Source organism: Gobius niger (genome assembly GCF_951799975.1).
Source record: "Gobius niger genome assembly, chromosome: 5".
NCBI lineage: Eukaryota > Metazoa > Chordata > Actinopteri > Gobiiformes > Gobiidae > Gobius > Gobius niger.
The window spans coordinates 8,449,395-8,465,674 of record NC_136856.1 but is presented as its reverse complement, the minus strand read 5'-3'; the positions used below and the strand labels follow the sequence as shown (position 1 = coordinate 8,465,674).

General features: G+C 40.4%; 1 protein-coding gene across 1 annotated transcript; it reads left to right on the top strand.

Annotated features, from left to right (window-relative positions):
• Window positions 1-1,819: 1,819 nt before the first annotated feature.
• Window positions 1,820-14,833, top strand: cnot7 (CCR4-NOT transcription complex, subunit 7). Its single transcript, XM_079556306.1, has 7 exons — window positions 1,820-1,833; window positions 4,793-4,916; window positions 6,691-6,884; window positions 11,216-11,377; window positions 11,532-11,676; window positions 11,743-11,853; window positions 13,680-14,833. The coding sequence occupies exons 2-7, from the start codon at window positions 4,800-4,802 to the stop codon at window positions 13,809-13,811; spliced, it is 861 nt and encodes a 286-aa protein (XP_079412432.1). The 5' UTR covers window positions 1,820-1,833; window positions 4,793-4,799; the 3' UTR covers window positions 13,812-14,833.
• Window positions 14,834-16,280: the final 1,447 nt, after the last annotated feature.

The window sequence follows — 16,280 nt, the reverse complement described above, 5'->3', positions numbered from 1 at the left end:
AAATAAATAAATAAATAAATAAATAAATAAATAAATAAATAAATAAATAAATAAATAAATAAATAAAAATAAAATGAAGATTTGGGTAAAGCCAAACTGTAGATAAAGTGCTCGGTTCAGGTGGGGGCTAAGAGGTTAATGCCCTTAGAAAATAAAACATATTTTTGCAACTTTTGGCCGTGTGATCGATGTGACATGGGTTTCTCCCTAAGTATTCGATGTGGGACGTCATCTTTTCGAGAGAATAACACAAAAGTCCATTCCTTCCTATTTACAACAAAGTTAGAGAGGTCCTTTTGAAGGTGCTACATAATTTGTACCCGACTTCGCAAAGTACTCGGATAAATCATCAGGTTGTACTTTCTGTGAGACAAGCGAAGAAAACCTCAAACATCTATTCTTCGATTGCAGGTACAGTCAGAAATTTTGGAAAGATCTTGAATCATACGTGCGACAGAAAACATCATTTAGTATTAAATTGAATTACCAAAACATAATAACTTATTATAACCACCCCAATTGGAAAATAAAATTTATGGTGAATTTATTTATTGTTTTAGGTAAATTCCATATTCATAAAGTAAAATTTAGTGAAAACCATAGTTATCCCCTCCTTAAAATATTCTTAAATGAAATTGAAATGTATATAAGATCTCTAAACGAAGGTTGGAATAAGAACTCGGATCAAAATACTAAATATATATAACGAACTGTTTACATAATCTTCTACATAACCTCTACATGTGCTCAAGGTCCACTCGCTCTATGTGACACATCCTTAGTTACTCATTGTTATCTATAGATCTAAAACTATTTAATGCCTCTCTCCTCTTTTTGACATTGTCTGTGCTGTCATTTTGTATTTATTTAATTTTGTTTTGTTTTTGTTTGTCTTATATTATTGTCTTGTCTTCTTTTGTTGAATTGTCTACCGTGAGTTTGTCTGGCTCTGTTTGCTACAACAATGTGTTATGTTGAAAGGCCTCGTGCCAGGCATCACCTCTGGCTGTTTTAAAATAGAAAGAATAATTAAAAATATATAATAAAAAAAAGTCGATTCCTTCCACTTTTACTAATCCAGTACTTTAACTTTTACAGTACATGTGACTCTGTCCTACAAGATTGAGGAAAATGTATGTATGTAAATTGCCTTGACATGCCTAATGGACTGAAGTGCCTTCGCTTAATTTATTTTATCTATTTTAATTTTTGTTTTCTACTTTCTTATAGAAATGTTTTATTTTAATTTTATATGTTCTGAATTTTTTTATCTCCCAACGAGAGTTTTCTGTAAATAATAAAAAAAATAAAAAATAAAATAAAAATAAAATAAAAATAAAAACATTTCGTAACTAGCATAGCTAAAAAAAAAAAAAATAATAAATAAAAAAACACTTTTACAGTACATTCTTGGTTCAGTGTTGTATTTTACAGTAACCTTTCAATTTGAGGCACACCCGCTAGATGTCGCTGCAAACCCACACTATACTTTTTATTTAACCTTCAGAATATGGCAGCCGTGCAGCTTACAATAAAACACGAATCACCCGAAAGGCAATAAAATGACACTCTGATAATGTGTTTGTTTTGCACAGACGTATAACAAGTTTTGCAGCGAGCGCGAGCGTGTGACGTATGGCTCGTGCGTGCTGGCGTATTGTTGTAGGCGATGATGGCAGCTGTAGGTCTGCGCCGTGGGGTGACACCGATGCAATTCAGAAAATAAACTCTTCAAAGTCGGCGGAAAGCCCCCGACGCCCGGACGCGGAGAGAGCTGACGTTTTAACACTGTAATCGCCCCCAAACGCACGCGCTCGCCTGGTTTGGGGAACGGTAAGTTTATGTCGGGGGGGGGGAGCTGCTGTCTGCACATCCATCACAAGTGGCGCCTCGCGTGAGTCCTGCGCGTCTCCCCTGCTCTCCTACTCCGTGCACATGTCTGCTGCGGCGCTCAGGGCTTCTGTCACGCGCTGAAGTTCTGACAAATGTGCAGCGTTTCCCACTTTGCACGCCAGACCTTCCATGATAGACTAGCATGCTACATGTAACCTAGCACTGACGCATCTCGAGCTAAGAGACTCAAACAAGGCTAAACTGGCAGTGGGTTCTGAAGTCACCCCTGATAAAGCATGACATTTTAACGCAGTAATGTAGACGCCTCATGTCAAAGGCCTGGTCTGTTCTGGACTCTTTTTTTTTGCCGGACGAGATGATGCATTTTTTGTTTACAGTGTTTTATCCACCAGTCGTTTTGCAAGTTCTCCCACTTAGAAAGAGTGAGGAGAGGTGTGTCATTTTCATCATGGGTGCACTTCACTTGTGAGAGGCAGAATCTACAGAAACACCCCAAAAAATCCAGGGGAAAAAGTGGGAAAATACTGAATATTTTGATAGTGAAGGAGGTTTTTACCAGCCTCTCCAGTCGTCCTGTCCCCTCTGCAGAAAAGCCCCCAAATAGCCAGAGCCGTGGGAAGATGTTTTAGTTTAGGGGGCGCTGAGGGACAAAATGTACCCCCAAAATCCTTTTTCTGTGCATGAATCCTATCTATTAACCTCTTAACTCCTGCATGAGCCGAGAGCATTTTCTCCAGTTCAGCTTTACCCAAATCCTGTAGGCCAGTGTAACGCCTCATTTGAAAGACCGACAAAACTAAATTGATCTTTTTCCTCAAATGAGATTTTTTTTCATCACTTTTTTTGTTGGGCAGTCGTCTCATTTTTGTCAAGTTTTCGTGATGTTTTGTCACTTTTTCGTCAAATTATTGGCAGTTTTTGTCAAATTCTTATCACTTTTTTGTCGATTATTTCTCCATTTTTTGTCAAATTTTTCTCACTTTTTTGTCAAATTTTTCTCAATTTTTTGTCAAATTTTTCTCAATTTTTGGTCAAGTTTTTCTCAATTTTCGGTCAAAATTTTCTAAATTTTTTCTCATTTTTTCTCAATTTTTCTCAATTTTTCGTCAATTTTTTCTCACTTTTTTGTCAAATTTTTCTCAATTTTTGGTCAAGTTTTTCTCAATTTTCCAACAATTTTTTCTCAATTTTTTTCTCAATTTTTTCTCAATTTTTGGTCAAGTTTTTCTCAATTTTCCGTCAAAATGTTCTCAATTTTCCGTCACAATTTTCCGTCAAAATTTTCCGTCAAAATTTTCTCAATTTTTTCTCAATTTTTTCTCAATTTTTTCTCAATTTTTTCTCAATTTTTTCTCAATTTTTTCTCAATTTTTTCTCAATTTTTTCTCAATTTTCCGTCAAATTTTTGTCAAATTTTTCTCAATTTTTCGTCAATTTTTTCTCATTTTTTTGTCAAATGTTTCTCATTTTTTTGTCAAATTTTTCTCACTTTTTCGTCAATGTTTTCTCACTTTTTTCACATTTTCATCCTTGTTTTCGTCTCAGTTTTGTCGCTATTTTCACATCTTTTTTTCCAGAAGCTTTTGGACTGGGGGTAAAGCTGGAGAAAACGTGCTCGGTTCAGGTGGGAGTTAAGGGGTTCAATATTCCCTGTAGTTCACAAACTATCCGCCAGGAGGTGCTGCAGCGCCCTCAGCACCCTGGGTTCCCACGGCCTTGCCAAAAGCCTGACGTTCCCGCCCCCACGTCACAGTGAGGACGGTGTTCTTGGGAGAATGCTCATCATTGTTCTCCCTCCAAACACAGTGAGTGGAGTTTTCACCCAAAAAGTTATATTTTAGTGTTGTCTGACCATATGAGGAGGGTCCAGAGGAGACGTGGGAGAAGGTCATGAGGTCAGATGATACAGAAATGTTTTGGTATAAACTCCACTCACCGGGTTTGGAGGAGGAAGAGTGTTGAGTGTCATCCTCACTGTGACATGGGGTGGAAACATCAGGCTTTGGGGGGGGGGCTTTTCTGCAAAGGCTGACCGGACGCCTGCCCTTGAGATAACCTCCTTCTGCACCAAATATGCAGCTCTATTTTCCTTGGTATCAACTACAAATAATTAATTAACCTCTTAACTCCTGCCTGAACCGAGAGGATCTTTTTCCTCACGTCATCAGATTTTTTTTTCATCATTTTTTTGTTGGGTATTCGACTCATTTTTGTAACTCTTTTGTCATTTTTTTGTCATTTTTTTTTATCACATTTTTTAATCAATTTTTTGTCTTTTTTTGTCACATTTTTTCTCTTTTTTCGTCATTTTTTATCACATTTTTGTCACATTTTTTGTCTTTTTAATCAATTTTTTGTCTTTTTTTTGTCATTTTTTGTCATTTTTTTGTACATTTTTTGCCTTTTTTTGTCACATTCTTGTCACATTTTTTGTCTTTTTTAATCATTTTTTTGTCTTTTTTTAATCATTTTTGTCACATTCTTGTCACATTTTTTGTCTTTTTTATCACATTTTTTGTCACATTTTTGTCACATTCTTGTCACATTTTTTGTAATTTTTTTGTCACATTTTTTGTCATTTTTTTGTCATTTTTTGTCACATTTTTGTCATTTTTTCGTCACTTTTTTGTCAAAGTTTTCTCACTTTTTTTTCATTGTTTTCGTCTCAGTTTTGTTGCTATTTTCACACCTTTTTTCCAGAAGCTTTTGGACTGGGGTAAAGCCAAACTGGAGAAAATGTGCTCGGTTCAGGTGGGAGTTAAGGGGTTAAAATCATACAATGTGAACGCCTGAATCATTCTTTTCAAGATTCTTTCTCTAACAGTTGAAGTTCACCTATGTTGAAGATTACAGACCTCTCCGTTCTTTCTAAGTGGCAGAACTTGCACAAATAGTGGTGGGTCAAATCTTTATTGTATGTCTTTCTCTTTGCACACAGTGGCACTATGCCCGCAGCTACTGTGGATCACAGCCAAAGAATATGTGAGGTTTGGGCCAATAACCTGGAGGAGGAGCTGAAGAGGATTAGACATGTCATCCGTAAATACAACTACATCGCTATGGTATGGACGAGAAGGAGCGGCTACTTGTACTGATGCTCCTGGATGTGTAGCAAGAGGGGCCCTATTTACTGTATCGTGTCTTAAAGGAATAGGCCACCATTTTTACATACTGAGGTATGTTCTTACCTGAGCTTTGACGAGTTCTTTAGGACCTGTCTGATCTTCCCCCGTGCCTTCAGTCACGTAAACACAGCGCAGACGGCGTTAGCATTTAGCCTCTCCCTCTCTCCACTATAGCTCCAAAACAGGTCAAGATAGAAGCTACCAAGCTCTTCCACGTTTTCCCTGTTTAAATATGGTTACGTGAAGTGTTCCACTACAAAGTATAATTACACAAAATTAAACAATGTGGATTTTCTAAGCGGATAAAAGGGGGAACTATATTATAAGGCGTAATAATACCAGGAGTAGTTTGAAATCCGCGCAGTAATCTTCACTTTACTGCGCAGATGCCAAATTAATGCCAAAAATGAAGAGCTTGGTAGCTTCTATCTTGACCTGTTTTGGAGCTATAGAGGAGAGAGGGAGAGGCTAAATGCTAACGCCGTCTGCGCTGTGTTTACGTGATTGAAGGCACGGGTGAAGATCAGACAGGTCCTAAAGAACTCGTCAAAGCTAAGGAAAGAACATATCTCAGTATGTAAAAACGGTGGCCTATTCCTTTAAATGGATATTTCATGATTTTTGACATAGGGCCTCATTTCCTAGTTATCCAGAGTGTTGCTGATTTCTGGAGATATTTTTTTTGTAATTCATGCGGTTCTTATATTTGAAGAGTTTCGTGGCGCTAGGCTAATGCAAGGCTAGCGCATTTCTATGGTATCAGCTAGCCTGCATTAAAAACAGTGTGACCCGCTCCACAGAGCACCTGAGGCAAATCACTTATAACACCAGACTAACCATATAAATGTCTGTGTCCATAGAGTAATTTTTGGAATATAACTGACCTTGATCGCATTTTGAGGGACTATTTTCTAGCAGATCACTCCGCCGCTCCATAGCTTATACCAGTGGTTCTCAACCTTTTGGAGCCGCAAACCCCATTACAAGAGGTAAAGGGGTTTGTGACCCCCCGCCCAGGTCACACCAAGAAAAATAGGAACATTGGCTGAAATAAAATGTATCAAACTACAATCAAATAATGGCACTCTGGTAAAATAGAAAACACATGCTACAATAAAACATTAGATTATATGTGAAAATATGTATATTTTATCTAAATGATCTGGCGACCCCCCCAATTTTGTCTCGCGACCCCCATGGGAGTCCCGACTGATGCTGACCGCTGATGCTGCCAAAATATAAGTTCTTTTAAATGCAAAATGGTTAAAATTACTCTATCGACACAGACATTTATTTGGTTAGTCTGGTGTTATAAGTGATTTGCCTCAGGTGCTCTGTGGAGCGGGTCACACTGTTTTTAATGCAGGCTAGCTGATACCATAGACATGCACTAGCCTTGCACTAGCGCCACGAAACTCTTCAAACATAAGAACTGCATGAATTACAAAAAAAAATCTCCAGGTACCAGCAACACTCTGGATAACTAGGAAATGAGGCCCTATGTCAAAAATCCTGAACTATCCCTTTAATCTTCATTTTTGCAGTTGTCCTAGACTCCTCCAGACTAGAGAGAGTCTATCTCTGACTTTAGAATAAATAAGCCCTGTGTGTTTTAACGATGTGCTATATCGTCAGCCAATGCAGTTCCTTATTGCCAGAAGTGCTTGCTTTAGCCACAGAAGACCCACTGACAGGAGTCCCCTCTCTGCAGGACACAGAGTTTCCGGGGGTAGTGGCACGGCCGATCGGCGAGTTCCGGAGTAACGCGGACTATCAGTACCAGTTACTGCGCTGCAACGTGGACCTGCTCAAGATCATTCAGCTCGGACTCACGTTTATGAACGAACAGGGAGAGTATCCGCCCGGGACATCGACATGGCAGTTCAATTTTAAATTCAACCTCACGTAAGTTGTTTCTTCTTTGTTTACTTTACTCTACTCTCATTGCACTCACACAAACTAAATTCATCTCAATAAACACACAAAATTCCACTTTGGTCTTCGTTTAGGCCTCCTGTTTCCTGAAAGCTCTAACGCCCGGATCTTACACATTCATACATTCTTGACTGAAAGCTTAATCTCTCTCCAAAACATCTAATATTAAAGGAATAGGCCACCGTTTTTACATACTGAGATATGTTCTTACCTTAGCTTTGACGAGTTCTTTAGGACCTGTCTGATCTTCCCCCGTGCCTTCAGTCACGTAAACACAGCGCAGACGGCGTTAGCATTTAGCCTCTCCCTCTCTCCTCTATAGCTCCAAAACAGGTCAAGATAGAAGCTACCAAGCCCTTCCACGTTTTCCCTATTTAAAGCAGTACTAAGTAACTCTTCCCCCTAGAGGCCATAAGCGCAACTGCAGGTGTCGTAGCAAGTTACGATTTTTAATTGTCTTGGAGAGTAAATACGACACTGACAGGAAAGGCGAAGGGAGAGAGGCTTACTGTGCATCCAATTATACAATGGAAATATTATTTTTCACTCAAACTTGGCTGTAAATACTGTTTAAAGTGACGTTAGCCGGCAGTTAGCTTTGCCCGTTAGCCTGTTAGCTTCTTCTTCGTGATTACATTAGTGTGTATTGCTTTCTCCGCACCGGTGGCAGTCAAGTTGCAAACATGGTTTTCTGGCCAGAGACACCAGGGGGAGATGAAAGACCCTCCAATCATCCCATAAACACTTGTATTACCCCCACAGGGCCTACGGAAAGGATTTATTAAGGTAAACAAGTTACTTAGTACTGCTTTAAATATGGTTACGTGAAGTGTTCCACTACAAAGTATAATACACAAAATTAAACAATGTGGATTTTCTAAGCGGATAAAAGGGGGAACTATATTGTAAGGCGTAATAATACCAGTAGTAATTCGAAATCTTACTGCGCAGTAATCTTCACTTTACTGTGCGGATGCCAAATTACTCCTGGTATTATTACGCCTTACAATATAGTTCCCCCTTTTATCCGCTTAGAAAATCCACATTGTTTAATTTTGTGTAATTATGCTTTGTAGTGTAACACTTCACGTAACCATATTTAAACAGGGAAAACGTGGAAGAGCTTGGTAGCTTCTATCTTGACCTGTTTTGGAGCTATAGAGGAGAGAGGGAGAGGCTAAATGCTAACGCCGTCTGCGCTGTGTTTACGTGACTGAAGGCACGGGGGAAGATCAGACAGGTCCTAAAGAACTCGTCAAAGCTCAGGTAAGAACATACCTCAGTATGTAAAAACGGTGGCCTGTTCCTTTAAGCTGTTCCTCTGTTGTTGTGAATCTCAGCTCTGCTTGTGTCTATCCCTCCTCACAAATAGCTCTAAACTTGGCCGATCTTTGATCTCGCAACCTGGGTACTACCAGGATGGGAGACCATGTGACAATACTAGCTTGGGTAAGTGGTGCGAGAGAGTGAGTGGTCGGTGGTCGGAGGGTCAGATGCCTCGCTTCTGTCAGTCTACCCCAGGACAGCCGTGACTACATACACTGCCAAAACAAAACAAAACAAAAAGGTCACAGCTTCTGCAATGTCATAAGACGAGGGTGGGGAGAAAGGGTGTTGATTGTGACCAGTGCACAAAGCCATCTCCAGCACAATCCAAAGATTCTCAATGAGGTTAAGATCTGGACTCTGTTGCGGCCAGATCTTAAAATTATGTCTCACGCTCTCGAAGCCACTCTTTCTCAATGTGAGCCTGGCATTGTCATCTTAGAATTATGCCCGTGCCATCATGGAAGAAGAAATCCACTGATGGACAAACCTGGATAAGTCAGATGATCTCATAGTCTAGACCAGGGGTGCCCAAAGTGGAGCCATACTAACACTCTTCCCATTCATTCTCAATGGCAAATATGGATGCAGTACACTTTTTGGCCACCAGGGACAAATTGGGGGCGCTGTTTCACTCCTTTTGCAAAGTTAACCTCTTAACTCCCGCCTGAACCAAGCACATTTTCTCCAGTTCAGCTTTGCCCAAATCTAGTATCTTCTTGGCTGGAGCTTACAGCCTGTAGGCCAGAGTGATGTCTCATTTGAAAGCTACAAAACTGAGGGGAATGGATCTTTTTTTCTTGTGTTGTTGCTGTGTTATCTTTTACACCACATTTTTGCCACTTTTCGTCACATTTTTGTCTCTTTTTCATCACATTTTTGCCTCTTTTTGTTGTGTTTTCATCAGAGTTTTCCTCTCAATTTGTCTCTACTGTGTTCAAGAAGCTTTTAGATTTGGGTAAAGCCAAACTTGAGAAAATGTGCTTGCTTCAGGTGGTTAAGGAAACACTGTTGTGGTGTCTTGGTATTTGTCAGTCATCGAACGTTGTAGCATCAACTTCCCAACTTTTTCCAAATTTATTGCAAAGATCATTGACATATATGACTTTTAAAAGAATTTATGCTGAACTGACACTTTCAAATTGGTCAAATATGGCATTTTCTTTGACTTAAAGAAATGAATGAGGTAAAGTCACTGTAGGTAGTGCAGGTACAGGTTGTGTTGTTTACAGTTTGCACTATATTGCTACAATAATTGATTTTGTTCTACTAAAACTAGGCTTTTGTAGCGTGTTATTTGCATAGATAGAGTTAAATGCAACTGTACACCAAAAAATAAAATAAAGTAACTAGTATTATTTGCAGTTATATGTGTTTCACGCTGACATCGCCTTGTTTGGCCCATGACCCACAGATGCTTTTTCATTTTGGCCTCGGAGACAAAAAGTTTGGGCCCCCTGGTCTAGACCTAGACCTGACCGCAGATGATAATGGGTAGTTAAATCAAAGTGGTGCCTTTTTTTTTTTTTTGGGTCTGGCAGTGTACACGGCTTACCATCGCCGAGTTTGGAATGAATGAAGAATGCATGTAATATCAACTTTGAGTGTCTGGAACAGTGCTGTGTAGAATAGTGCGTTATTATTAATACTAAAGGCCCTTGACCTGATTTATTTCCTGACTCCTTCTCGATTCATCATGGGGATAAGTCCATACCGTAAATTCTCTAATACTGGCCTACGCGGCTGGCGGAGGCAAATAAACGCCGGTCTCTAAAACAGGCCGGGGCTTTTATTAGAAACTATAGCGGTAGAAATATTCCCCATGTTAGAAATTTGTCTCATACTCGTGTAAATTAAAACTCACGTGCAGGAAGTAAACAAACGGGAACCCGGGCCGAGGGGGGACGCTGCGGAGGAGCTGATCCGAGCGTAACTTTGACACAGATTTAGCCACTTTTCAAACCTCCTGTGACTATGTTTGGAAACAGGGGGAGAGTTGTGTGACCCTCCAGGGTTTTAATAAAGTCACCATCGCGTCTTCAAAGCACGTCCAGCTGCTCCGTGTGCAGGTCAGTCCCACGCCTCAAAGTAACTCCTCCCATCAGCGCGAGCGTCTCGTCTTCTCTCGGGTCAGTCTCATGATCGATCACAAACACAAACGCTCCGTCTAAACTCGCCTTTTACACAAGATAACAACAAATAATCCGGTCCGCGGTAAAAACGAAACAGAAACCTGCAGTGACATTGATGTCAAAGCTCCGCTAACAGCAACGAAACACTTCCTGTTGTCCCGACAAAATAAAAGGCGTCAATGTTCCAGCCGCTGGGAGAGGGTTTGAAATGTTCATTAATAAATGAACCTAATATTTTAGGTGTAAATGGACACAAATCTCGTTTTTCTTCGTTTTCCTGGTCGTCCGTTTTGCTCAAATAGAAATAAAGGCCTGTCTCTAATTGTGGCCTGGTTCCAATAAAGGCCTGGTCCTAGATGCCCTTGAGTAAATAAAGGCCCCGGCCTATATTAAGAGCATTTACGGTATGCACTTTTCTCTGCTTTCAGGGAGCTGAGTGGCCTGGTCATTCTTTCAATATTATTATTGTTTTTACGTCTGGGATTACAATTTGCCCATAATGTATATATACAATTGCGAACACAGTATACTGCAGGGAGGCAAAATAGGGTTCACTTTTCTATGAGTAAGAAAATAGAACAGCCTATTAAATCTATACAAAACAATGGTTCTCTCCTTGGCCTGTCACAATAATTACTATATCGACCTATTGACAGATATACAATACAAATTTAGGCTTAATTCTTATTGTCAGTACCTTTTTATTTTCTTTTTTATCCTATTTTTGCAATACTTTTACCATTTCATGTTAATTGTAGCTCGTGTTATTCCGGATATTCCCTCCTCCCTCCCTTCCTTTTTTCCTGTGGCATCAGTAATATTATGGTTTATGCGTCTTCGCAGAGAGGACATGTACGCGCAGGACTCCATCGAGCTCCTGACCACTTCAGGGATACAGTTTAAGAAGCACGAGGAGGAGGGCATCGAGACGCTGTATTTCGCCGAGCTGCTGATGACGTCGGGAGTCGTGTTGTGTGACGGGGTCAAGTGGCTGTCCTTCCATAGGTACGCCGACCTCTGCCTTTATAAGTATCTGCTTAACTTGACAATACAGAGAATAAAGATAGGTAAAAAGTAACACATATCTTTGCTTTGGCTCATGAATGGTTGAGATACAGTCGTATAACCAGGCCAGTGAATCTCTGGGTGTGTTTTACAGTGGGTATGACTTTGGTTACCTGATAAAGATCCTGTCCAACGCAAACCTGCCCGAGGAGGAAGTCGACTTCTTTGAGATCCTGCGCTTGTATTTCCCGGTGATCTACGACGTCAAATACCTCATGAAGAGCTGTAAAAACCTAAAGGTATAAAGGTCTGATCGTTTTTGTGTCTGTGTTTGTCGAGGCTGAACTCGTTTTGCTCTGGTTCAGGGCGGTCTGCAGGAGGTGGCGGAGCAGCTGGAGCTGGAGCGGATCGGACCTCAGCATCAGGCCGGGTCCGACTCGTTACTCACAGGAATGGCTTTCTTTAAGATGAGAGAGGTGGGTCACACAGTGTCAACAGCAACAATAACTGTGTTTCCTTAAAAAGAAAATGCACATTTGTCAAGATTCTGCATAATGGGCTTTACAAAGCGAGTTTACATATGTCCCCATCGAAGAGTTCCTGTGAAGAATGATCGTTGTTTACCTGGATTACGGACAATGGTGCCATTGCAGCACTTACACAGCAGAGGGCGCACTGTGCAGTTTAACTCCTGCTTCACAGCTAGAAGGTCCCAGGTTCAATTCCCACCTGGACGGGGCCTTTCTGTGCGGAGTTTGCATGTTCTCCCCGTGCCTGCGTAAGTTTCCTCCGGTTGGTCCGCTTTCCCCACCACTAAAAACATGAATGTACTGCGTGGGTGTGTGTTTGGGGTTGGCGGTGGTGGGAGGGGCCATGGATAGAATGTAGCTCTATCCATTATTCAGATTTCGTCGCCGAAAGATGGGAAATTCGGGGCATTTTTAGGCATAAAACACCTTGTTCTTATATGAAAAGATAAAATGACAGAAAACTTGCAATGTATTTTTTTCTCACATTTATGCCAGTGATCTACAGCAAAAGTTTCAAATTGATATCTGTAAATGTACATTTTTTTCCCTCTTCACCTGCAGTGTCTCGCCTTAAATAGAAGAACAAAAGAGGTATCTTATGTACAATAAGTAAAAGCAAAAATCTTATGGGGCGGAATTATAACTATAGGGTAATAGAATAATAAATCTAAAAAACATCTGATTACATCTGACTGAGATTACGTTTTTTCAGCCAAAAACCAACAATGTATTCACCCATCCATTTTCTTCCACTTGTCCGTTGCTGGGTCGCGCTCCAACAGCTGCCCAAATCACATTGCACCAGCCCCTTATGGCTCCTCCTGCAGGTGGTGGGTCCACGGAAGGACGGCCTCACGATTAATCATAAGGGGCTTCTGAACCGTTCTTAGTCTGACCCGTCACCTGGACCTGTTTGCCATGGGAGACCCTACAGGGGCACAAAGCCCCGACAACAGAGCTCCCAGGATCCTTTGAGTGCTCAAACCCCTCCACCACGTTAAGGTGGCGGTTCCAGGAGGGGACCAACAATGTATTACTTAATAATGAAACAGAGAAACGCTGCAGTGTTGACATGTTGGTGCAAATGAACATCGGACATTTTACACAAATCAATCGACTAAACATCAGATTTGAACGGAGAATGTTTCCCCTCGTTCTCCGTTAAAATGAACGGGCTTCGCGCTCGACCGGAAGTGTCAGGAAAACGAGGTGCCGAGACAACGCAAAAAGAGGCAAAAGTGGGCGGGGCGGAATAAGGTGAATAGAGTTCGGGAAAGTCTACAGTTACCATGGATATCGGCCATCTTTGCAGCTGTTAGCATACATTTCCATTGACTAACATTAGCTAAAAACAGTATAAAAAGTGGAGAAAATAGCCGTGGAACCGCTCCGTTAGCTGCTGAGTTACTGCTGGTAAATACATCTAACTCCCTGTGGTGTCCAAGTGTTTGGATTAGAACAATAACTCCAGTATTTTACCTTTTAAAATCTCCATTAGTTTACAATTGCTGCTAATCCCATAATGCTTAGCGATATGACGTCACATTCCCGAACTCCATACATTTGGATCAAACGCCACGTCACTTCCTGCCAGTGTTCAATAACTGCATTTTAGCAAAAAATGTGTGTAATGTGTCATATGCTCTTTAACATCACCCACCCGACTTATATTGGTGTCTGTCTAAACATGAGCCATTTTTTTTTCCCTAATAGTAGACCACTTCAACCAAATCTGCATCAACCGTGCTAAAAAACGACCTCTCTCCTGACAGATGTTCTTCGAGGATCACATCGACGACGCTAAGTACTGTGGCCACTTGTACGGGCTGGGCTCCGGCTCGGCCTACGTCCAGAACGGGACGGGGAACGCCTACGAAGAGGAGGCCAACAAGCAGCAGTCGTGACGCCGCTCCGAGTCTCCCTTTATCGTCCATCGCCGTCGCCATCAAAACAATTCAGCCCCAAAATGTGACCGGAAAAAAAAAAGATCATCCATGTGTCGTTCAGCAGCTGTTTCTCCATAAAGCGTGAGGTCGAAAATGGGGGCGATTGTGCACCTTGTAGGCAGTAAGGGAGTCTAGTCTTTTAATTCCTACGAAGCGGCGAAGGTGGTTCAGTTCAGTTTGCTTGGAAAAAAACAAAAAACATGGGGATTTTAGTTTTCCAAATGCGTTCTGTCGATTTATTGCACTTTAAACTCTCTCTAACCTGGTTTTATAAGGAAAACTCCAATGTCACTCTCTTTGTTGCCTTCTCAATGTTCGTTTTGGTTGGATTTTTTTGGATTTTCTTTTTTTTTTTTACATTGCGTGATCCTGTGACACCGCTCTTCCACCTCATCACCTCGAACACAGCCTTATAACTTGCTAATAATATCTTTTAAAAATGCTAATTTATTAACGCAGGTCAGAAAAAGCCCCTTCATGTTTGCCGTGGGAACCCAGGGGCGCCCACACGAATGTCTTCTTTACAAAATGCTGTTTCTTTGTGTTTGTTCATATCAGAGAATTACTTCAAAATATGGGGTAAAAGAGAAAAACGAGTATCGATGTAGCATGATGTTGGAAAAACAATCATCGGGGAATTACGCTTTGTCCAAAATACATTTGAGCAGTTCAATCAAAAGTTTGGGCATCTATTTTCCATGTCAGTGGTTCTCAAAATGTGGTTCTTCCGGTCCCGTTGGGGGTCCATCGCCTTATGCCGGGTTTACTTTTATTTTAAAAGAAGTTTTATTCCTGTTCAAATTCAGCTCTTGATAATAAATTTATATACAGTGGGTTTGTAAAGTTTTCAGACCTGTTTTCATTGTTTTTCTTTCTATTTTATTATGCTGCAATCAAAACAATAAATGATATAACTTTGTTTTTTATTTGTTAAAGAAAAAGATTACATTGATTAACCTGCAATATTGTAAGGGAAATACAATTGTAAAAAGTTTGAGGGAGGGGTAAAAAAAAATAAGGGATGCAAAACTTTCATCACAATCTAAACATTTCCTTCTAAACATGTTCTTATGTTTATAGTTTACAGGTTGCACTTTACTTTACAGCTCAGTAATAACATGGTAATAAAGCTGCTAACACGGAATTACAGAAGGTTATTTTATTTTGTAGCGCCATTTCCATATTTCCTACGAAGATACGAGCAACGTCTACGGTTGATTGAGTTAGCGTTAGCATTGTTAGCATTAGCATTGGTATAGATACAGATGGCATCTCTGGAATCGCCCATATATGGTCATTTTTAAAAACAGTTAAGGGGGAAAACAATTTGGAAAAAATGTAAATTGTCTCTAATTATTCAAAAACGACTGTAACAAATGCTGAAATATGAACATAGTTTCTAAATAAAGATACAAAGACATGGGGAGGAGCAAAGTGGTTCAACAGCCCATTAATACATGAATAACGGAGAATGCTAACTTGATACTACATGTTAGCATCGGGCTAATGCTAACGGCTAGCTCGCGCTTGCTACAACTGCCGTTTTATCACTTCTACTGCACAATCTGCTGTGAGAAAATATCCATATGGGCCCGATTAACACTTGACTTTTTTTGTATGTGATAAATAAGTTGATATTCCACCAGAAAATGGCTAAAAAAGAGTGGAAATGTGTGTTTCTCTAAAGATTCCATTTTCCCCTCAGCGAAGCCCCTTCTATGACGAGATGCCGGCTGTATCTATATTAGCATTAGCATAAAAAGAGGAAACGCCTCAGAGAAAACAATCATTTTATTACACTTTTTAGGTACTATGCTTTTACCGTGTTGTGAAGTAAAATGCTACCAGTGTTTAGAAACCTGATTGTAGACTTTTTAAGTGAGAACATGAAGAAATAGAGGGGTAAACTTTGTCAACCCACTGTTTACAGCTTAGGCCTCTTCAGTCTAGCATCAGCTCTTGTTAGTTTAAGATGGTGGTTCTCAAACTGTGGTACTTGGGCTTCTTGTGGTACCAGGGGCGGACTGGCCATATGTCCATTCTGGAAGAGCACAGAAGGGCCACTGGCTCGAGGGCCACCGGTCCCGCCTTAACCGAGCTTTAGCCAAATCTAAAAGCTAAAAAGAAAAGCATCAAAATAGCGACAAAAAAGAGGATGAAAAGAAAACAAAAATGTGCAGGAAAAGCAACATACAAAGTGACAAAAAATGTGATGAAAAGTCAACAAAAACATGACAACAAAGCAACGAAAAGGCCACAAAAACGTGACAAAACCATAACAAAAAAATGATAGAAAAAATGTCAAAAAAGTCACAAAAAGTAATGAAGAAACAACTAAACTATGACAAAAAATGCGGCGACTTGACAAAAAGTTACAATCACTTTGTAGGTCTCAGCTTTCAAATGAGGCGTTACATTGTTGCTCTC